Source organism: Mus pahari, chromosome 1 (assembly GCF_900095145.1).
Source record: "Mus pahari chromosome 1, PAHARI_EIJ_v1.1, whole genome shotgun sequence".
NCBI classification, from domain to species: domain Eukaryota; kingdom Metazoa; phylum Chordata; class Mammalia; order Rodentia; family Muridae; genus Mus; species Mus pahari.
Genome location: NC_034590.1, coordinates 169366046 through 169389700, shown reverse-complemented (window position 1 = coordinate 169389700; position 23655 = coordinate 169366046). Strand labels below are relative to the sequence as shown.

The 23655-nt window shown below is 45.1% G+C and overlaps 1 protein-coding gene across 4 annotated transcripts in view; it reads left to right on the top strand.

Moving 5' to 3' along the window:
- Positions 1 to 23655, top strand: part of Gfra1 (GDNF family receptor alpha 1) — a 222434-nt gene that overhangs the window by 141402 nt on the left and 57377 nt on the right. For all 4 annotated transcript variants that reach the window (XM_021190541.1, XM_029539155.1, XM_021190532.1 and 1 more), the window contains one exon: positions 15667 to 16003. In XM_021190541.1, the coding sequence (XP_021046200.1) occupies positions 15667 to 16003 (337 nt within the window). The remainder of the gene's footprint in view (positions 1 to 15666; positions 16004 to 23655) is intronic.

Here is a 23655-nt window from a genome sequence, read left to right as displayed (position 1 = left end):
CAAAGAAAAAATGAAAGTCACTGGAAGATACGATCTGTACCTGATGAAGCCCAGAAGTGGCTCCGGCCAGATGCAGGCAGCAAATGTCGGACACACTCTCTCTCTCTCACACACACACACACACACACACACACACACACACACACACACACACACACACTGTGTACATTAGACAAAAGATAGACTTAGAATTCAGAATCAGTCCACCTGTCTGACTCACTAAGGACCATTCCTTCCCTCTTCCCTGCCAGCATCTTCTGGAATGTAGCCACACTATTCCAAATGTTTTCCCCACCGACTGGCTCCTTCTGTCCTGACCACAGTTCCTGGCTACCATCTTTTGTGAACACAGAGCCCTTTAAATACAAAGCATTGCTATTATTATTCACGCAGCTCCTGTTTATCTTCCCAAAAGAAACAATTGAGCTGTAGCAAATGAGTGATCATTCCAGGGCTGTGGCTAAGGGAAGAGCCACTGCAGGTGGAGTGGCTTAATGGGGTATTAATTGGAACGCAGGTGAAGGCAAATAGGTAGCACAGCAGGTATGTAAATAGGCTCGTGGGAGGAAAGGCATTGAATTTTATGCTCTTTAACTAAAAATAAAGGCTTGATATTTAGCTTATCTTTGCTGAAATCCACACTGTGAGGCCCTGACAACCACCACATCACTATGGATTCATTATCTCAGCATTCACTCAGCTACTTAACAGGATCTTCAGTCTCATCTTCTTCACGTTTCAGAGGATGCCTTGGCTTTAAAATGCAGACTTTGTCTTCTCTGTTTGTCTGTCAGAGGCCAGGATAACTTTTGAGAGTTTTTGGGTACAAGCAACCTTTGGATCCCTTCCCATCTTCTGGTTGTATTCAGTTTCCCATAACATTGTGACTGGATAAAGAGCTCACAGAACATACATTCAAACAGACATACCCGGTCCAGGTAGCCACCTTCGTAATGGCTGTCAGAAGTAATTTATCAGTCACTCACAGGAACAGAAAAGACACTTACCTTCCTTTCTTCTCCGAAACATTTGTTCAACATGACCACCTAGCTGAATGACATTTGTCTTTTAAGACTCATCCCTGGGGCTACTGGGGCTGCAGAGGTAGCTCAGCAGTCAAGAACAGTGGGTTACTCTTCAGCAGACCCAGGTTCAATTTCCAGCACCCAGATGGAGCGCACAACCCTTTTTAACTTTTGTTCCAGGGAATCTGGTGCCCTCTGCTGGCCGCTGTAGGAACTGCATGCAGGTGGTGCACAGAAAAAAGAAAAAAACACTCAAATAATTAAAATTTTTAAAAAAACCATTCCTGATGCAGACGCTCAGGATTGCTCAGAGGTTTTTGAAAAGCACCTTTCAGACTACTAGGAGAGAGCTTCTAAAGTCTCCAGAGAGCAGGTAGCCTTCTTGAGGTAACATTTCACCTTCCCATAATACCTTGCATTAGACATTCTTTTGTATAGTTTTAATTAAAAATCACATCATTTTCCTGTCTTTCTTTTCCTCCTTCTAATCCCTCCCGTATAGCCTGCCTTGCCTGCTCTTGAAATCATGGCCTATTTTTCTTAATACTTAGAAACACTTACCCCGGGACCTTCTGGTAGAAAACCATTGTGAGAACACCTCATTGGGTAATTGTTCTCAGAAGTTATTTATCAGTCACCCACAGGAACAAAAATCCCTAACATAGAGGATCCATTCCTTCCTTTCTCCCGTTGAGCATTGTCTACATTACAACAACCTACTTTGTACAACACTCACTACTAAATGACACTTGGCTTTTAAACCTCATTCGTGGGTCTGGGTCTGTGTGTGTGTCTGTGTCTATGTTAGGGGTGTGTGTGTGTGTGTGTGTGTGTGTGTGTGTGTATTTCTGTGTCTGTGTCTATATGTTAGGTATGTGTGTGTGTGTTGGTATGTGTGTGTGTGTGTTGGTGTGTGTATGTGTATGTTGTGGGTTTGTGTGTGTGTGTCTGTATGTATTTGTATGTTGGGTATGTGTTTGTGTGTCACTGTGTGTGTCTGTATGTTGGGCGTGGGTTTCTGTGTCTCTGTGTATTTGAGTGTGTATCTCTGTGTATGTGTCTGTCTGTGTGTCTCTGTGCATATGAACGTGCTTATCTGCCCAGTCCACTTAGTATTCCTTGTGTGCATATGATTTTAGGGCTGCCCCTTGGTATAGAATAACCAGTTAGGGGGCTCATATCTAAGACAGAGTATTTCTCCCACTCTGAGCATTCCTTAGTTGCCTGTAGTTCTGTGTCAGCGGCTGTCGCCCCGTAGTATTTCTTCCTTCCATGTCTGTTAGTGTTGTATTTCAGGTCTTATTTATGCAACCATTATTATTGGGGTATCATGGGTGTGGCTTCCCTATCATTTCTTGGAGACGTAGCCTGATCCTTTGCTCTTACAATCTTTCAGTCTTCTTTCCAGTGATGTTCCTTTTGTTTTAGGTGCAGGAGGTTTTGTTGTAAATGTATCAGCTGGGGCTGGGCACCACGTGATTACTCTAACTCTGCATTTTATTTGATTGTGGTTTTCTATAATAGTCTCCATCTGTTACAAAGAGAAGTTTCTTTGATGGTGAGAGAAACTTCTATCTGTGGGTATAAAGATAAATATCCAGATGCAGTTAGGAATTATGCTGGTTTAATAAAGTGCCAGGAGTAGGTTCTGTTCTAAGGCTCAGCACTGCAGGGCAGTTGGCTGGGCTTCTAAGACTGGGAGTGATTTCCCTGCTGTTGAATGGATCGTAGGTCCAGTCAGAGAGCTGTTGGTTACTGCAGAAGTATGGGTGCCACTGCTGCACACTGAGGGTTATCACGCCATTCTGATCATTGCTGTGGTCCATCGGCATCACAGCCACCTTAAAAACGTAGGCATGTTATCCTACGGACAGCTTTTTATTAACAGTAACCTGGAAAATTATCTTTTTGAGCCATTTTCTATTCTTCTAATTGGTCTTCTTGGTGGCAGTACCGCGCTGGTGGAAAGCGAGGGAAGACTTGATTAGTTTGCTGGCCCATATTTGCTGCCTTCCCTGAGGAGATACAGCACCTGTTTTGAAGATGTATTTTGTCTTTTACCATTGAAATCACTAAATACCAGTGGGGCTTGCATAGGCTAAATATTAGTGGATTCACTTTTCATACGCCATAAAATGAATTAGGTTTATTTTATCATGCAGATCCTTCCGATAGCTGAAGTACTCATTAATTTTACTGCTAATGAGTTGTTAGCAATTAAATACCTTTAATTAATGAAAATCAGAGAAAAGCAAGGGCTGTCCTCTGTGCCTTCATAAAAACAGGGGGAATAGTTAAGGGCCTTGCTTTATATGATGTTTGTGGAAAGACCACAAGTCTGAGCTACTTTTCTGGTCCAGAGAAGTCATTAAGAGATTTTGCTTTGGGAAAATGAGAAGAGCAGGCACATTTGGATGGCATAAGAGTGTCTGAGGTTGGAGAAGAGAGGCCCATAACTGAAAACCAGCCCTACATGTAATAGCAAATTTCATGGTTGAAGATGCAGCAGGATTGAATGCAATTAATAGTTCTGTAGCCATGGCTGAGTTCTGGGGTAGGCCCTGAGCACATAATTAGATTATTAAAAATGGCCTGTCTTAGGCCCGCTATTTCTAAATTGAAATCCAATTATGCTTTTATGATTTTTGCTGAAAAATGTTTAGCTGTTTTGCTGGAGTCTGCCTAGAAGATCGTTTCCTCTCTGCCTCAACATTTGCACACGTCACAAGACATTTGCAAACAATTCTGACCTCAATTATCTTGGAATCAATCATTTGTTGGATAGAGTATATTTTAATGAGTGTTTTTTATGTCAAATATTATAATCATGCCTCCTAACTTGAGGAATTTAGGGATGGTGATAGGAATAAAAAAAAAATCTTTTTAATGGGAGGTGTGTGCATATTTTGCTTGTTTGTTTGTTTGTTTGTTTTTTGTTGGTTTTTTTTTTAAAGAAGATTAACCATGGTATCTTAGCACTCAGAGAGGCATTATGCCCAGATATGTGCTGGAGTGGGCTACAAGACAAACTTGGTGCCATTTGCAGTTGTTGGCAGCGGAGTTGTAATAAAGCAGTTGTTTGCAGAGAGATGGCCTCCAAAATCTCATGCACTCCTGCAGTGTGGATTTAAATGCTAAGTTAAATATTTATGAACCCAGGATTTTTATAATTGATCATTCCATGATTTATACACTGTAATTATAATTAGGTTGAAAGAGATTTTAAAAAGCCAGTTCCCTGGTAGCTGGGGCCATTAAATAATGCTAAGCTGCCAAAATAAAAATTAGGTGGGAACCCAGCCACAGTTATAAAGGGCCTGTCCCCGTGTCTGACACACAGGAGGTACCAGGCCTTCCCAGGTAGGTCCCCTGCAGTGCGGACTCCTGCTTCACCTGGGATCATTTGCTGTGCCTTTGTTTCAAACCTAGTTGAACATAAACAAATAGAAAATTTCAGGGAGCTGGATTATAACAAAAGAAAAAGGTGGGGGAGGTTGGAAAGGTTAATTAAAAATGTAATGATCCCATTTGCTGAGGCAGCACTCTTAATCACTATAGCAGCGAGCCTGGGACTAGCACACCACTTACAAGAGACATCTAATTTTTTAAGGTATGGACACAGTTGGGGAAGGGTGGGATGAAGGCAGGTGACTGCATGCATGTTAGGAAATGGCAGTCTAAAGGATAGAGACCGCCTTTGACTTGTGGTTAACACTGGAAACTGTCTATACCAGGTAGAAGAATTATTTACAAATCTGTAAGTGTTCAGAATGCTTTCCCTGTTCACAGCCCCAGAGAGCTTAGATGCGGCACTGGGCTTCGAGTGGTTGTGTAGAATGTCAAAAAGGGGGCCCAGCAGGAAATGCACACCGTGTAATACAATAGGTCTGAAACGTGTGTAGATAGGAAAAAAAGAGGCTCCAAACAGCCTGCGCATGGATCTTAAATGTAATTTTTTGCACCTCAGCTGGAAAAGGCCAAACCCATGAAGGATCAATTACAAGGGTCACAACCCATGTGATCAGATTTTGCCACCTGATCCTCTCAGATATCAGATGACAGTCGATGTGAGCTTCCAGAAAGGCTTGCCTACCCCTGGGAAGAGCTTGGCGCCTGGTGCTCGTTTTTCATTTGCTGGGCTAATACATTAGAGGGAGACTATTGGAGAAGAGTAGTGGTTGTGTTAACATGGCAATTAATCAAGTCAGAAAGAAGAAGGAACCAGCACAGGCTCTGTTCTGCAGCCCTACAAAGAAAGGTGGAAAGACAGCAGGAAGTTGGCAAGCCTTGGTAAACAGCACTTTCCCACCGTGCCTCGTGAACCTTCTGTGTGCTTCGTCTTATTTCATGCAACCCATGCAGATTTTAATGCACTTACTGCGTGGTTCCTCCTCACAATCTGCAGAAATAGATCTCTTGCCGTCATCGTGGCTTCATCGTGAGTAACACCAGTGGACTAGCGGGTGCTGATGTTGACCAATAGTGGTGGCATTTTTCTGAGTGTAATGCCGACCGGTGGCAGTGGTAGCCTCTTTGATTTGGGACAGTGAGGGGATTATTATTTGGGAAAAGTTTCTTGCTTCAGAGATGTTTGAATTCCAATGCTTCTCTCAGCCCACGGGGCATCTCTGATATAACACGTCTGCCTGGGTGGGACAGACCTCTAGGTTTGACTTTGTGCAGGTCAGGGCTGACTTTGGGTCCATGCACTTCCTGAATCAACAGAGTGGCCTATGCCTTTGAGAGAATAGAACCTCTCTCTGCCTGTGGATTCATTCTGCCCTTGATCATCGTTCTTAATATTTAAAGTTATGATTCTAAAGAGCAAGGTATATTGCACAGCAAAGCGGAGGGTGTGAGAATTCTGTCTGTCTACCTGCCTGTTATCTATCTGTCATCTATCTGGGACTTCATTACCTTGTCTTAAAACCGGGAAAAGCGAGGTGCACGGGGGGTGAAACTGACCTTTACATTGATGCACATATGGTTGGACCACATTGAAAACCAAAAGCTACCCAAGCCTGATAGCCCATGCCTATAATCAAGACACTTGGGCAGTTAGCTCAGGAGGATTACATTGGGTTCAAGGACAACCTGGGTTTTACAGGCTTATTAAAAAAGCAGGTAGGTAGATGATAGATAGATGGATAGATAGATGATAGGTAATAAGTAGATAGGGATAGATGATAATAGATAGGTAGACAGACAGACAGCTAGTTAGAGATAGATGAAAGACAGACATACAGAGATGTCAGATATATATATGATGGGTGACTGATAGATGATAGATAGAGAGATAGATATGACAGATAGATAGATGATAGGTGATAGGTAGGTATATGAAAGATAGAGATAGATAATAGATAGATGATAGAGAGATAGATTACAGGCAGGTAGACAGACAGATGAAGATCGATAGATAGATAGATCGATAGATAGATCGATAGATAGATAGATAGATCGATAGATAGATAGATAGATAGATAGATCGATAGATAGATAGGTGACAGACAGACAGACAGCTAGTTAGAGATAGATGGAAGACAGAGACAGATGATAGAGACATAGAAAGAAATGACAGGTGACAGATAACGACAGATAGACATGATAGGAAGAAATGACAGATAGATGACAGACAGACAGACAGACAGACATTCTGACTCCCAATCCATTACTCATAGGCAGCACCTGACTCTTCACTTTGATCTCTGCTTCTCCCCGTTTTGATGAATGTCATCCATCTCACGCTTGAGAAATTGGAGAAGAGCTCCCAGTCAGATGCAGACCCACTGGAGGGGCTTAAAGTGTGACTAAGGAAGCAATCTGTAACTTGCACAGTACTGACATGGCCGTGCTTCTTATGAGTAAAAGCTGGTTAAATGGCATCCTCTACAACACAATGTGGGGGCCCAAGCTGCAGAGGAGCACATCCTCCTGGCCTATGCCCTGCTCCCCTGGGGCGGGGAAGGATTTCTAGTAAATCATTCTGAGAACATTTCTGTTCAGCCTGCACCCCAGACACTCTACCAAGTTAAAGAATGAAGAACAGAAGAAGGAAGGAGAGACGAGAGGTGGAAGGGAAAGCCGGACCATAATGCTGAGCTCGAAAATGGGTCGTGGTAAGGATGGTGCTGAAAGTCACAGTAGAGCTGGCCAAAGCCTTCCCACACCAGCGACAGGGCAAAGAGTGGCAAAGAGCCCAGAGTCTAAGGCTTAAAGGTGTCCCTGCCCCTCCATGAAGGCTTCAGTGGATGGAGAGCTGATGAGCCTGCAGTAGTATCGGCCATCTCCTGTCCTCTTCCCCTGCCTGCCAGTCACGGAAGTGGCTGATTGGTTGGTTGGTTGGTTGGTAGAGGGAGATCATTTCACAATATAGAGGTTCAGTATTCCTTCAGAACACAGTGTAGCACCCCCTTACATGCTCTGTGATTTCGCAAGCGTTTATTATAATCTTCGTCACAGAAAGTTCTGTAGCACCAGGATTTCGGAGATAGTGGAGGCGGGGTTTGTGAGGGACCCATAGGAAAAGGGGCTGAGAGCTGTCATGTGCTTAAGCAGATCTGTTTAAACGGGAGACATGGCAGAGTTATTGTTTGAAATATTCTATCATGAACATGTGCAAGGCTGCCAAAAAAGTGGAGGCACTTTAATAGCTAACACACCTCCAACATTTAGAGGCTGACCTCGACGTTCGAGGGTGGTTGTTCTGTGAGCATTTATCAGCCCAAGTTTGTAAGATGTATCAGTCAGTTTCTGTTCTTTCAATACTTCAGCACACATATCCTTAGCCAGTGCTCAACTTCCGGTTAGTTCCTTTGCAGGTGGGGGTGGGGTCTGTGCCACACTTCCGAACATGACCCAAACCTTATGACTAGGTCGTGTATCAGGGTACAGAATATGCCAGGGATCTAGAAACTTCTCTCCAGCTCCCCCCAGCATCCCCGTGCCCATCTCTAGGAATGACTTATTCCTGTACACTCCCATGTGCCTGTTTTTAAAACTTCCTTTCTAGAGAATTACACAGAGCGTATGTTTTCTCTACCCACAACAGGGCAGTGTAACCAGCGATAGTGGGCCATGTGTCCCAGAGGAGAGGTATATGTCTACAGCCCAATACAAAACTTAATTTTCTCAAAATGTGACTGTGATTTTTTTTTTTTTTTTTTGGTGTAACTCAATTATGCAGTTCTCAAGTGTGGACGTTGTAGATGACACATCTTCATGTCACAGTCTCAGAGGGCCAGGTGTGCCTGGGCCTAAGTTGTCACACTGTCAGAAGGCCGAGTGTGCCCTCATTTTCTCTCAGCCGTGTTGTGTGAAACATGCCGTTGCGTATATCGAGAGCGGACCCTTGTTTCTTACTCCTTGATGGTTCGTCATTGTCTGCCTGTTAGGTTGTGTTCCTGTCAATGAATGTATGAGTCGTTTGCAGTCTGGGGGATAGTGTCAGGACATTATCTGCGGGTCATAGTTTGAGAACTTCATACATGAGAACTAACATCACTTTCTGGCACTCAGCAAGTCTTCCTTTCCAAGTACATTACCTCTTTCCTGGTTATTATTGTTACAGACATACATGTGCTGTATACACACACACAAACATGCACACACACAAACGCACACAACCCACTGAGTTTATATAGCAGTACACGGTTCATACGTGTGTCAAGGCTTGACCACTTAGGGTTAGACAGGCCATAGAGGAGCTAGTTCCTGGAGAAAACAGATCTCCCCTCTCTCAGCAGCCATTAGCCACACATAACGTTTACTCTTGGGGTGGGCCTTGTGGGGCTGTCCTTGTCACTGTGCGGGCCTGTTTGGGCAGCCATATTGTTGAGACTGCATGGGTGTATCTTCCTAGACAAGTCTGTGGTGCCCCATCAGTAAGCATCACAGATGTCCTGGTCCTCTTGCGTAGGATCTTCAGATACTGGGAGAGTTGGTTTCGGGGGTGCTTCTGGGCTCGTTCGACCTCCATCCCCCCAATCCTGTGTTCTGCCCTCAGCGAAGCTACCTTGTTGGTGGTCATAGGTTTTCACTTAGATCTTATGTCTGATTGACATTATGGTGATCATTGAGTAGAATGTAAGTGTGGCTTGTTGTTTTGTTTTGTTGAGACAGGGTTTTTCTGTGTAACAGCCCCAGCTGGCCTGGAACTCACTTTGTAGACCAGACTGGCCTTGAACTCACAGAGATATAGGCCTGCCTCTGCCTCCCAAGTGCTGGAATTAAATGCTTGCACTACCACTGCCCAGCTGTCTGTGTGGTTTTTATAAAACACTGCCTACATTTTCCCCAATGCGGTTGGGCTTGCAGTTCCCAGTCAGCAAAGGAGAGGCTCCATACTTGCTCTGCATTTGAAGTTGCTGGTCTTTATTTTAACCATTATAGCTGCTGTGTCCATTGTAGCTTTATTTTTTTTTATTTTTTATTTTTGGGTAACTAACAATGTTAAATACTTAACATGTGATTATTGGGCATTTACACATTTATCTTTGTGACTTATATGTTAAAACATTTGGTGTGTTTTGAAAAGGGTGCTTTCTTTTTACTTTTAAAACGTTTTAAGCATTCTTCCTATTTTCAGATGGTGGTAGTTTTTCTGATAGGTATTTGAGACTATTTGACCTGCAGGGCTTCTGTGTACATTTCTCTATCAGTGTTCTTGCATCAAGAACTAAGTTTTTAATTTCTGTGAACTCTTAAGAGAATTTGTTTTGATGTTATTCTATTCCATGGTCCTATAATATTTATTGACTACCTAGATTATTTTATTTTCTAACAAATTCATGATTTTAGTCTTTATATTTAAGTCTATCCTATAATAACTTTATGCATGCTGTCAGGAGGGGGGTGAGAATCTGGGATTTTTTTGTTTTTATTCTGGTGCTGTTTGTTGTGAAAAGATTTTCTTCCTTACCCCCATTGGGTTTCTTTAGTATTTGCTTTCAGAACGCATATACCTGCGGGTGCCTGGTGTGGACACCTTGCTGAGCCCTGCTCTGCTCCACTGTCCAGGCCATTTATGCCTGTGCTGGACCACACTGACTTCATGTCTGTAGCTTTACACTTGAGCATATCAGCTTCATCCTCTGCATTATTTATGTTGCCATGTAAATTTTAGAATGTGAATGCCAATTCTAAAGCCTTAAGGTTTAGAGGTAACTGACGCTATTTACGTTGGGTCTCCTGGTCCATGAACATGGTATATATTCCATTCCTAATTCTCTTTAATTTTTTATCACCGGTGGTTTTTAACTTTTCAGTATCTAGATGTTGCATGTGTTTTCATTTATTATATTTTTGTGTTGTTATTATTTTGTTATTTGTTATCTAGGTTGTCTGGTACTATTGTAAGTGGAGTTGCACTTCAAGTTGCCCCAGTGGTTTGCAGCTATTATATAAAAGGGATGAGTGTGTTAATTAGATTTGTTTAGTCATTCCACAATGTCAAGCACATATTGGATCTTTACCTTATACCTTACAAATACTAGTTTGTCATCTGAAAGTTTAACTTATGGTGGGGGACGTTGAATCTGCATGTGACTTGGTTGTTGTATCAGTACAACTATATCAGTGACTGTGACCTGCTCAAGACCAAGCCACTCAACATTACACATGGACTGAGGAGGGAGGGGTGGCTGCCCAGGGGGGCAGAATCACCCTTGGGTAGGGATGTGGCCACTGGGAGGACTGGGGAGGGCGGGGTGGCTGCCCAGGGAGGCAGAATCACCCTCGGGTAGGGATGTGGCCACTGGGAGATTGCCCATGCCCCAGTGGGTGCCCCTACCCATGTGCCTATGGAGTACTCACTGAACTCCAGGTCATTGATAACACAGAATAAACCTGTGAACTCAAGAAGGTGCTTTTGTATTGATTATATCTTTGACAGGTAAATTTAGTTATTCTAGTGGTTTCATATATTTTTTGGGATTTTTGAAGTCATTTGCAAACAGACATGTTTCGGTGTGCATGTGTGTATATGTGTGTGTACGTGTGCTCATGTGTGCGTGTGTTTATGTGTAGTGCTTTCTATTTATTTCTGTTGCTTTATTACAAAAGGGAAGACCTTTACTACAGTACTGAGTCTGCATGGTTCTTTGTCCTGATCTTAGGTGGAGACATTATTTAACTATGAGATATGATTTTATCTGTGTGTCATAGCTACTCTTTTTCAAACTGAAGAAATCGTTCTCTATTCTTAGTTTGCTGAGCATGTGTTTTGAGTGAGGGTTGAAATTCACCAAATGTATTTTGGTTTTGCCTACTAAAATATTGTTTTGTTTTGTTTTGTTTTCTCATCTTGAATTCTGTTACTGTGGAACACGTTGATTTTTAAGCTTCAAACTTATCTTGGATCCTTGGGGAAATGTTGTGTTACCTTCCTAACATATTGCTAAACAAGTACTCATATTTGGGGGGAGATTTTTACATCTGTGTTTGTAAGGAGTGGGAGTCTGATGCTTGTCTGGTTTTCCCTCAGTTGGGTTCTTATGTTTTGATTTTGCTGGTCTCAAGGAGATGAGAAATGTAGTGGAAGTGTTTTGGTTCATAAGGGTAAGAAATGGGACAGAAGTCACATGACCTGCGAGGTGGAAATAAATTGTTTTTGCCCCTCCAACTATGCCAGGTTGTACACTTTGGAATTTGTCACAGGCTATAGAGAGCAGAAAGGAGATGATGGACTGGCCAGGCTTACGTATGGCAGAAACAGAATCGGCATACTTTAAGGGAGGCAGAGTTGTGCCTGTGGCCAAACTAAATTAGCCTTGAGCAGTTGGTTCAGACATAAAGTGCTTTACAGTTTTTACTTTATACAAAGCTTTTCCTTTAGAATAGTCTCTCTCTCTCTCTCTCTCTCTCTCTCNCNCACACACACACACACACACACACACACACACACATACGAAAAAGGGGGAAATTGAGCTGAGGCAATGGCCCAGACTGCAAAGCATTTGCTGCATTAGGATGGGGAGCTGAGTTCAGATAAACTAAGATGCAGAGTGTGAAGACATTGCCCTCACACTTCCCCATGTACACGCAGACATCTGTGCACACACATAAACATGTACTGCATGTACACTCACACACAAAGAAGAAAAAAATTAATCACTTATATAATTTATGTATATATACAACATTCGGGAACACAAAAGCACACATCAGCCAAGTGTCTCTTAAGCCATGTGTCGCTGTATGCATTACTTCAGAGAAAAAGAAATCCCATGTGTGTCATGGGTTGACTTATTACTTGTATTATAGTGTTATCTTAGATTTGTAAACAGAAAGAGCCCTTGCTTGTTTACACACAATTATAAAAACAGCACAAATGAACGGTGAAAGGTCAAACTTGGAACTCAGCAGGAAACAAATGAATAACATTAGTTTAATGTAGAGAATGGCATTGCTTTGCTGGAACTAAGAGAAGTCTTATCCTGGAACGGACCTGGCAGTCGATGGGCTCATTTTCGTTTGGCGAGCCTGTGATACCTGGTTCATGCAGTGACGTCTTCTCTGCCTCTGTTCCCTATGTGGGGTTACATGCACTGCTGGGTCATGCATCACTAGCTACATTCCTTACATGCAAACCACCTCTGTATCACACAGCCGTTTTTTGTTTTATGTAGATTTCAGAAAATACCTTTCATTAGACATCAGTGCACACACAAAGGTACCATCATCTCTCCTCAAGGGCCTACCCCAGGAGATGTGGAATAAGAGTTTATTAATTTTCAGTTATCATAAAGCAATGATCATATCACAGGGGATAAACCCAGAGGACTATAGACATGCAAACCACCATCCTTGGGTCCAACGGCCCAGCATTAGCCATCTCCAGGGCTCAGGTATCATCTCTCTGTCGTGCATGAAGCCTAAGTACTATCCCTCAGCACCATACAAACTTTGTACGACACACTAGTGATCTCAGCACTCCAGACGTACAGGCAATGGGATTAGAAGTTCAAGGTGGTCCTTGGCCACAAAAGCAGGTCAAGGCCAGCCTGGAGTGCATAAAGCCATGCCTGGATTCTGAGAGTGGAGCAGAGAAACAGACATATGAAGAACAAGGTGGACAGAGTATCGGGGGTGCTTGATGAAGTGACAGAACTCTGGAAAAGCCACACTGCTCACCCTGAAAGGCTGGGGGGGGGGTACTGCTTAGTGACCTCCACATTGAACCTGCAGGTCTCAGAAACCACAGGCAGAAAGGTGGACCTGGGAGCAGAAGCTCACAACTTGTAGTGCCAGGCTGTAATGTAGTTTCACATTTGGAATATTTTCTTAAAACCATTATTTGTTTCGTTTTGTTTCGTTTTGGTTTGGTTTGTTTTTAAAGACTGTTTCTTTCCCTTAGAAAAACTCCTTGAAATTCTGGAGTTGCTTTCTGTGTCCTTTAGGTTTTTGTGTTGTAAAAACTATTTTTGAGGTTATGATAATAATATCTAACATGTAGTCCTCCCTCCAACACCCTCAGTTACTCTTGCTTACTACGTTTTGATTTATTTTGTATGTGTTTGCGGAGGGTGAGAGAGAGGTTTGGTGTGGAGGTCAGAGGGCAACTTGTGTTAGCCTGCTCTTTCCTTGTATCGTGTGGGTCCCAGGGATGAAACTCAAGTCATAAGACTGGGCACCAAACACCTTTACCTGCTGAGCCATCTCAGCCCTCCCCTCCCTCACCAAAATGTAAGACTCAACATAGGATCCGTAACTTTAGACAGATTCTTGTTTGGAAGATCTCTCAACCTGATGCTGGAATTTTGTTCCTATTGGAAAGTAACTAGCTCCATCCCCTCCCCTCAGCCCAGAACCTTCTGTGTCTGTAAGTTGCAGTATTAACTGTCCTTCCGTGAGTGGAGTCACTCTTGCTTTTCCTTCAGATAGTGACACATTTCACTTAGCCTAATGTCCTCAAGTTTCTTCCATATCGTAGGTTGCAAGCCTTCCTTCCTTTTTAAAGGCAGAGTAATATTCCCTTTACCCTTACATACCTGTTGCTCTATCTTTCAGCTCCACTTAGCCCACCTGGACTCTTTCCTTTCTTGTCAGTTCTCCAGCCTCTTATTATTTCTCAAGTGCCTGCCGTCAAGTGGGGGAACATGCTGAGAAAGAAAGAAAGAAAGAGAACAGAGAAGCGCCAAGCCAGAGAAGACTTGCTGGGGAGTCTAATCTGTAGTGTGAACTTGCTCTGGATCAGGGGCATAACTGCCAGTCAGGTGCTGTGGGCCGCCTTCTCAGAGAGTGAGCTCTGAAAGGCTCCTTCGCTTCACTTTCTTTAGAGAAACCCCTTTGTAACAGTTGCAACTGTTACTTCGAAATGTCAAGTAGCCACAACCTAGACTCTCTGGAGAAGAGTCTTAGTTGAATAATGATATTTATCAAGTCGCTCTGTGGGCATGTCCCTGGGACATTATCTAGATTGTTAATTGAAGGAATTAACTGGAAGAGGACCCAGCCCACTGTGAGTGACACTACTCCCTAGGTGGAGGAGTGGGAACAGTGACTGTAGGCTGAAGAAAACTAGTAAGCAGTCAGCATTCATTTCTTTCTGCTCTTGGATGTGGATGTGATGTAGGGAAGCTCTTTCAGACCTAGTCCTGGCTTCTCCTCCATGACAGGCTGTGCTTTGGAACACAGTAAGTCAAATGAACCCTTCCCCTGTATTGTCTTTTTGTTAGGGTGTTAGTTGCAACAAAGAAACTAAACTGTGGATCCTGAGCTTAATTCTTAATTCCCCTTGTCTGTTTACATTTATTTGAAACATCTCCATTGCAATTGGCCCAGGCAGCAGCCGCCTAGTGGAATCTGCCTCCTGGAAGCCCTCACCCAGACCATACCAGAGCAGCCCACAGTGGACAGCACTGGTTTTCCAGAGAGCGTGGGCATAGAGAGCTTGAGCAGAAGGCAGCATATGCTCAGTGGTGTTCTAAAGCTGGTGAAATATAAGCCCAGGGAAATCCTATCCAAAATCCTAGCTGAGTTCTCCTAGCCAGGGTTCACAGAGCCGACATTTTGCATGTGGTGAGTTAAGTGGTAATTGAGGTTTGCAAATTTTTATGTGCTTTATTCTGGTTTTCTTCCAATGGCCTGGGAGCTGAAACTTAGATGTGGGTTCTCTGGAGTTGCTTCTCCCTGCTTAGAGAGGCTGGCATAATATTTTGTCTTCTGGGCTCAAATAACCATGTAATTACTCTGTAATCATATAGTAATTAGCATGTTCTATACGCATTTATTACATAATTATATTCCTGGAGGATTGCATGGCAATTATACTCACATTCACCATATCATTTTATATACTGTATCATGAACAAGTATGTAATTTGTTACTGTTTTCTTTGATCCTGATTTCCGTTTACCAAGCAGGAGCTGAAAACAGTTCTCCAGTTGCCTTGTTTACTGGTAGTTGGGCAAGTGCCCGAGTTCCCATGGCCTGGGTCCATGGCTGTACGTAGACATCTAGGGACTACTGTAGGCTCTTCCCCTTTGCACACTAACTTTGTTGTGGACCATTGTGTTATGAGCTTTGAAACTCCCTGAATTCTAGAGCGCATGTGGCCAGGTGAACAGCAAGGCCTCTGATATTGTGGGGTGCATGTAAACGCATGTGCACTGTGATCATTGCTCTCTCTCTGCCTTGCAGTGGAACACATTTCCAAAGGGAACAACTGCCTTGATGCGGCCAAGGCCTGCAACCTGGATGACACCTGCAAGAAGTACAGGTCCGCCTACATAACCCCCTGCACCACCAGCATGTCCAACGAAGTCTGCAACCGCCGCAAGTGCCACAAGGCCCTCAGGCAGTTCTTCGACAAAGTTCCGGCCAAGCACAGCTATGGGATGCTCTTCTGCTCCTGCCGGGACATCGCCTGCACCGAGCGGCGGCGACAGACTATCGTTCCTGTGTGCTCCTATGAAGAACGAGAGAGGCCGAACTGCCTGAATCTGCAAGACTCCTGCAAGACAAATTACATCTGCAGGTGAGGGTGCTGTCAGCAGGTGGTTAATGTGACTCTAGCTGCCAGGCTGCAGGTTTCTGTGCTGTTCCAGCAAGGCCTCCAGGTCTCCTGAGTGGATCAGTAAAAGTTTGACCTCTGCATCTGTAGCAGCTTTCACGGGGTGTTCTGCTCTCACCCTGGGGATGGGGAATGCTTGAGGCAGAAGGGGAACGTCCTCTTAAGATGAGAGGCACACCCAGGTGAGGTGAGGTAGCTGTGTGTCCAGTCAGGTTCCCAGGGGCTGCCAGGCCTGCAAAAGAGCTTGTCAAGAGCACAGGCTCTTGATCTGCAGGTACAGAAAAATGGAAGAGACCAGACAGTGGGTATCAGCTATGTCCAGACTCTGTGTGTGTGTGTGTGTGTGTGTGTGTGTGTGTGTGTGTGTGTGTGTGTGTGATATTGTAGAAAACATTTGTTTCCTCTCTCATTTTGACCATTTATTGGTTTCTTTTAAACCTTTGAAGGAGTCCATGAACACATTGTCTGTGGAAAGAGAAGGAGGTTGGGAGAAAGGGGGCTTGCACTAGCCCCTTCCTATCTTAGCCCTCCAGCCACACTGTTGACAGTGTGATGTACCTCCTCCCAGAACTTCAAGCTGAATTCAGTCACTGCTAGAAACAGAGGAGGTGCCGGCAAGCAGAGATTAGCTCTGCACACCGATGCTTGGTTCTTTCAGAAGAGCAGGCTGAATCTTGAACTGAAGACATCACATCTGTACCACGAGCACTTTGCCCTTCCGGGTTGGGCACGGGGGGGGGAGGGGGCTTCAATGCCTCTGACTTCATAGGTGTGTGGTAGGTGGACAGATGGGTGAACTGTGACCAGGCACCTAGTTGTTTGATAATAATGGATTATCCATTTCTAAAGAGTAGGGATGAAGAGAAAACAAAGCCCGATGTCCTAGTTCACATTAGCAATGAGTCTTATTCTGGTGCATGGGACCCCATTCTGTCTTTAAAGGACTAGTGACCAAAGGAAGAGCGAAAGTCTTTGTGTGCGTAACTGTCCTATGCTGAAGATAACCCTTTTCCCTCACCTCTTTCTTACATCCATTCTTTATTTCTGTGTATATGTGGGGTGTGGGAGAGTTGGGGTGCACACAAACACACTCATGCATGTGCACTGAGGCTATAGGCCAGCCTCTGATATTGTGGGATGCACATAAATGCTCTTGCGTATGTGCACTGAGGCCATAGGCGTCCGATGTTGTTTCTCACCACTGTCCACTTTGTTTCTTGAGACAGGGTTTTTCACTTTACAGGGAACTCACAGATTGAGTGGGGCTGGCTGGCCAGCAAAGCCCTGGGATCTGTCTGTCTCTCCTCTTGTGTCCTGGGATTACAGGTGTACTCCGCCAGGCTTGTCCTTTGTACGTGGGTTCCGAGGCTCACACTGAAACCCTCTTGGTAGAGATTCTCTGAGGATAACGGCCACACACCTGCATGTGGCTGTTTGTTTGCTCTGTTGAAAGAAGTGATCTGTTGTTCTGGGAGGAACTTGAATGAAGCTTGACAAGGGACAGTCTGTGGCAGAGAGGAGTTGCTTTGTGTCCCAGCCACTGGTCCCCAGAGTCATCTTGGGAGAGAGGGATGCGATACAGGATACAGTGTCCTGAGTTGAGGAAAGCCACAGCAAACCAGGTAACTCTCCCCCTGGGGTGGGGAGGGGGGAGAAGCAGACACAGCTGAAGGCAGGATGGGATAGTGATGGAAGCTTGGTCTTGCATGAAGGGTTGGGAAGGCTCAGAAATTCTGAAGAATCCTGTTCCTGTTGAACATAACAATTACCCCTGTGTGTGAACAGGACTTGATTTCTAGCATCTTCTTTGGCTTAAAACCAGGCACTTTCTCCCTAAGACATCAACCCACTCAGTACTGGGTTTGAAGACAGAAGGCTGGGCTCTGAGTAGGAAGGGATGTCAACACATCCCAAGGGGATCAGCATCTCCATTGAATAGTGGCTGGTCAAGGGAGTGAACCCCTCTCTTCAAAGGTTTATATTGCACATGGCTTCCAGGGAAAGTCTGCGACACACTCACACACCCCAGAAGTCTACCATGAGTGGTGAGCTTATATTCATCCCCCTTCAACTCCCACGCACACACTGCCATGTGCTGCTAAAGACAGAAAGAATTCCTGTGCTTTTGTAAAATGTGTTATATGGCAAGGGCTCCTGCTCAGCTAAGGATGAGAACTGGGAATTTGAAGACTTGAAGGTCTCTGGGGAAGCAGCCGGAGGAACCTGTAGATAATCCAATGGACTGGCTGCTGTCTGGAGACTCAGACTTAACCCCACACAAGATCAAGTTCAAGAAACTGAGAGACACTCCCTTAGCCAGGCATAGACTCAGCCGATAGGGCAGAAATGGAAGTGGACTCAAGACAGGATAGTCCTTGCCTAACCCCAAGTGTCCCAACCCTACCAAGGCCAGAGTGGTGGGGACAGAAGCCACACACAGTGGGTTCCACACACAGTGGGGTGGAAGCCCTGTAGATTTAGTGACATCTGGAGGTGGCATTTGTACTACAGTCTCTGCTACCCTGGGTAGAGCTCAGAGACTTTGAGAGTCAGAGCTAGGCTTATCAGGGAGCCTAGCAAGGGAAATTTATCTCAATGTGATTGATGGATTTTGCAACCCTGTTGTGAATCTTTCCTGGGAAGGGGACTCAGGGACTTCCCTGGTATTACCCCTTGTTAGGTTAGTTAACCCATAATGTCTTTGCAGAGCCTGGGCTTATTATTTGTGATTACCACTCCCTTTCCGATGTGGCAAATGTAATTTGAGCCACTGAGTTGGCTACCAGTGTTTGCTTTCAGCTGATTTTATTAATCTTGCCTTTAATTTTATGCCTTTTATTTCATTTCTTCTCAACCCATCTTGAGGAAGCCTTCATATACTTCCCCAGGGCAGCAGTTGGTAATGGCTAGAGCCTGGGGTTCTGTGGGCTCCCTGCTACAATTAATCACTCCTCTAGTCCCTCCAAGACCAACCCTGGATCTGCTGTGGTGACTGAAGGGGCCCCTGTGAACACCCGAAACAGGAAGGGTGGTGGGAGGAGACGCCACATGTTCCATATTACCCCCTGTGCATGTTTAGACTTTCCAGAGAGCCCTTCCTAGCTTAACATCCTTGCCTATCAAAGAGCTGCCCAAGCTGATTAAAACTTCCCTGCAAGTAATGTTTGCTTACTGTGGCCTTGAGGTTTCCATCCGGAGGGTCCCACGGTGGGTCTGTATGAACCCCGCCTCTCTTCTGCCTTGTGCCTTCAAACACGTAGGAAGCAGAGCGACCTGAGGTCTGCGGTTTGCCTCTGCTTTTGTTTTCCTTCCCTCCCTTTCTTCTTCAGTGAGTCTGACAGGCGTCTTCCCTCTTGGGGTGGTTGGGAAGGAGCGAGATCGACTGTTCAGGCCTCTAAGCGTCTCTGCAGCAAAGCATGCACTCAGGTGTTATCAGTTGGCTGTGATGAAATCTGAAGGCTCTGTGCTCCTCCCCTCGGAGCACCTCGACTCCCCTGGAGCACCAGAGCTCACATGCCAGCTTCCCTCTCCTTGCTTGCCTCACTGTCTGGAAGGCTGGCAGTACCTAGCGTGGCCTCAAGGAAGCATGTCCTTCGTTCCTGATGCAAATTACGTTATATACATTATTAAAATTTATACTCTGCCCGCTCCCCCCCCCCCCAACACTGCAGCGTTCAGAGTAAGCTCCGCTCTCCAGTTCTGACTCAGGATAGCAGAGATTTGCTTCGATTGCTCTAATTAGTCACTCGGGTGCTTGGCTGTTCTCATTGCCAAGAGAATCTCCTCTTGGTTGTGCTGCTGCAGCTTGCGTCGAAGAATCAGAGATGGTTTCGTCCTCATTCCTCTTCCAGTGCCAACCGAAGAGGGAGCCGGAGGCTGCGGAGCAGGCCGCCTGTCTTGCGGCTTTCGGTACTCTGCTGTCCTTGCTGAGTGGCTAGGGCTGCGGCGATCATTCTGTACACGCAGCAGAAACAATACAACACTGGATGTGTGAGTAGTCACTAAGGTGTTGTGCCTCAGAGGGCTGGGTTTTGGGGAGCCTCCTCCAGGGCCAGCTGTCCCCCTTGGAATGTGTCCCTGGTTCCCTTTTGCTTGGCAACATGGCCCTCTACAGAGAGAGTGTCTTCAGTAATGCTGCTCTGCTGGTCATGGTTATCTGCTTCCTTCTCACTGTTCTGGTAACGTTGAATACGGAAAGGATGAGGAGGCTGGGTATGTGGAGCCTGCCTTTAATCTCAGCACTCGGAAGGTAGAGGCAGACAGGTCTCCCTGAGTTTGAGGCCAGCCTGATCTCTATAGATCCCAGGCAAGCCAGGGATACACAGTAAAACTCTCTCAAGAGAGATCATCTGGGGTTAGAGAGATGGCTTAGCTGTTAAGAGTACTTGTTGCCCTTACAGAAGACCCAAGTTCAGTTCTGAGTACCCACAGGGGGCTCACAACCAGCCATAACAACAGATCCATGTGAATGTGATGTGACCCCCTTTCAGATCTCCTTGGAACCAGGTATGCATGTAGCACATATCCATACATTGCAGGCCAAACACTCATACACATAAGAATAAAATAAAATAAATGAATAAATATAAAAGCATTTTTTAAAGGAAGGAGTCGGGGGCTTAAAGACCGCTATCTCTGAAACTCTCATGGATTCCTGGAAGTGTACCTCTTCTTCCTCCTCCAGGTGCCCAGCTGTAGGTCTGCACATCTTCAAAACAGTAGCTTGATGAGGTCACCAAGTGGCTCTTCTCCCATGGGCTCAGGATCCTATAATTAGGTCTTAGAAACAAGTGGAGTTGGTAACAGAACCAAAAAGGCACCTGTCCCTTGGAACAGCTCTACAAGAACAGTGCACACAATTTCTGAGCTGCCCCAGTTAATGCTTCATTCGCCACACTCGGGGTGATCCTCCTACATATAAAGGACGGGTAACGCTGTTAACTTCCCAGTTGGGAAAACGTGCCATAAAGTGATGGAGCAAACGTCTGCCCCAGTGACTTGTTTAGTCCAGCACTGGTTGAGCACCTGTAAAAGGTAGGAGAGATGGGGGCTGGAGAAATGGCTGAGCTTAAAAGCTGAGCTTAAGAGCAGTGTCTGCTCTTCCAGAGGAACTGAGTTCAATTCCTAGCGACCATATGGTGACTCATAGCAGTTATAATGAAATCTGGTACCTTCTTCTGGCCTACAGGCATCCATGCAGATAAAACACTATCATCTATCTATCTATCTATCTATCTATCTATCTATCTATCTATCTATCTGTCTATCTGTCTGTCTAGCTTCAATCTATCTGTATATGTAAGCAAGCAAACAAAAAGTTTTAAAAAGTGGGAGATGTTTGCCTGGAACGAGACCTTTTTAGCACAGTGTTGTAGTTTGAATAGATATGGCCCCCATAGACTCCTGTGTTTGAATGCTTGGCCCATAGGAAGTGGCACTATTATTAGGAGGTGTCACTCAGGGGCTGACTTTGAGTCTCCTACCCTCAAGCTTCACCAAACTCCTGTCTCCTAGCTGCACTGCCATGCTTCCCACCATGATGATAATGGACAAAACCTCTGATACTGTGAGCCAGCTCCAGTTAAACGTTTGACTTTATAAGAGCTGCTGTGGTCGTGGTGTCTCCACGGAAATGGAAACCCTGACAAGATGTATGGTAAACCTCAGGTCCTAGAAGTCAAGCCTCTACTTCCCGAGTGTAAGCTCCTGTGTTAAAAACCGAACTCAGCATCGTTAGACATGGACTTGTCTTGGCATGTGGTTAAGTTCGAGAGAAGATGGCTGAGAGGATAATTAATGCCTAAAACTAGATTAATTTGGTAGATTGATTTGCCACTTAATTTTATTTTACACTGATTCATTCACAAATGGAAATCAGCAATTAGACAATGCAAACTTTTGAACCATGGAAAGAAAGGTTCCGGAATACGAGAGAACATGAGTGAAACATTTTCCAGTCCATTTGAACAGCGTTCATTTCACATGAGTACATGAGTGTCTTTAGCAGTGCGTTCAAAGTGCCAAACGTTGGGTTTTAACACGCCCCACCTGGGAGAGCTGTCTCTCCCACTTGTTCTTGTCTGTGTGACCCAGACCTTGAAAACGGGCAGGATCTCCTTCAACACCCATTACCCCTTGCTGTTGGCTCTCAGGTGAGCTGAGCATGGGTTCTTCTGGGCCTCCACCTCAGGGATGTATGAACTGGATACAGTCTGCTCCTCTCTCTTCCTGTATCTCTCTCCTGTGGCAGAAGCCAGGGTAAAGCATTTTGTTTCTCCCAGAATCAGTAGCTCTAGGGAAAATAAATAAAGAACTGGATGAGTTTCCTCTGCTTTCTTCTCTCTGTCCACTGCTCCACACACTTGCCAAGCTCAGCGTCTCTGCTGCCTCTGACTGGGTTTCCCACCATCACCACCCTCAGCATGTCCACACCCTTCCAAAGTCAGTTCCTCCACTCAACCTGGAGACAGGAATTGTCAGAGACTCCTTTTATTATTTTTGCATACAGAGTCGATATCTGGGTCTGGAGGGAACCTTAGCATCAGAGTTGTCTTTCCCATTGGTGAGCAGGAAAGCAAGTGAAACAAAAATACGGATGAGCAGAGCCCAGGAAGCCAGAGAGGGGCTTCTGGGTAATCACACGGGAGCAAATGTTCAGATCATGGGTGGCTAAGAAATAGAGAACCTGAAGCAGGAGGTGAAGTTGGAGACAAAGGACTCAAGGCAAGACCCCAGGGCTCCCAGCACTGTGCTAAGTGCTAGGTTATATCCTTTAAAGACCTAGAGAGAGATTCAGAATGAGGCCAAGTGGCAGGGTCTAGAAAGGAGGCCAGGTGGGCAGGGTCTGGAGAGGAGGCCAGGTGGGCAGGGTCTGGAGAGGAGGCCAGGTGGGCAGGGTCTGGAGAGGAGGCCAGGTGGGCAGGGTCTGGAGAGGAGGTCAGGTGGGCAGGGTCTGGAGAGGAGGCCAGGTGGGCAGGGTCTGGAGAGGAGGCCAGGTCGGCAGGGTCTGGAGAGGAGGCCAGGTGAGGAGGGTGTGGAGAGGACTCAAGGCCAATTAGGGACTTCTTGGGTTAGATGAGAGATTAAAGGGCCCAAAAGAAAAGCATTTGGAAAATGTTATAATTGCCAGTCAAGGTAATTAATGACTGTTTGCTAAATGAGTAAATGAATGAAAATACATAAGGTGAGATGTCAGAGACAAGGTTGGCAAAATGGGGAGAGTTTAAAACGGGCTTTATAGAGGCTGGTGTTGACTTGTGTGGCAGGATTTGTCCTCCTGGATGGGGAGTAGGAAAAGAAATAGTCTACGACTAAACCTGGGAATCCTCAAGTTTATGATGAAAGTCTCTGTCAAGAGGCCTTAGGTAGGAAATTAGAGCATCGAGAGAAGCTGGGATGGGTGGAGCAATCAAGAAGGAAAAGTAGTAGACAGTGATGTCAGTTTTTCATGTAGATGGTGATGTCAGCTGTTCAGGTAGGCAGTGATGTCATTCAAATAAAGAGTGATGTCAGTTATTCAGACAGTGATGTCAGTTATTCAGACAGTGATGTCAGTTGTTCAGATAGTGATGTCAGTTATTCAGATAGATGGTGATGTCAGTTAATGAGACAGTGAT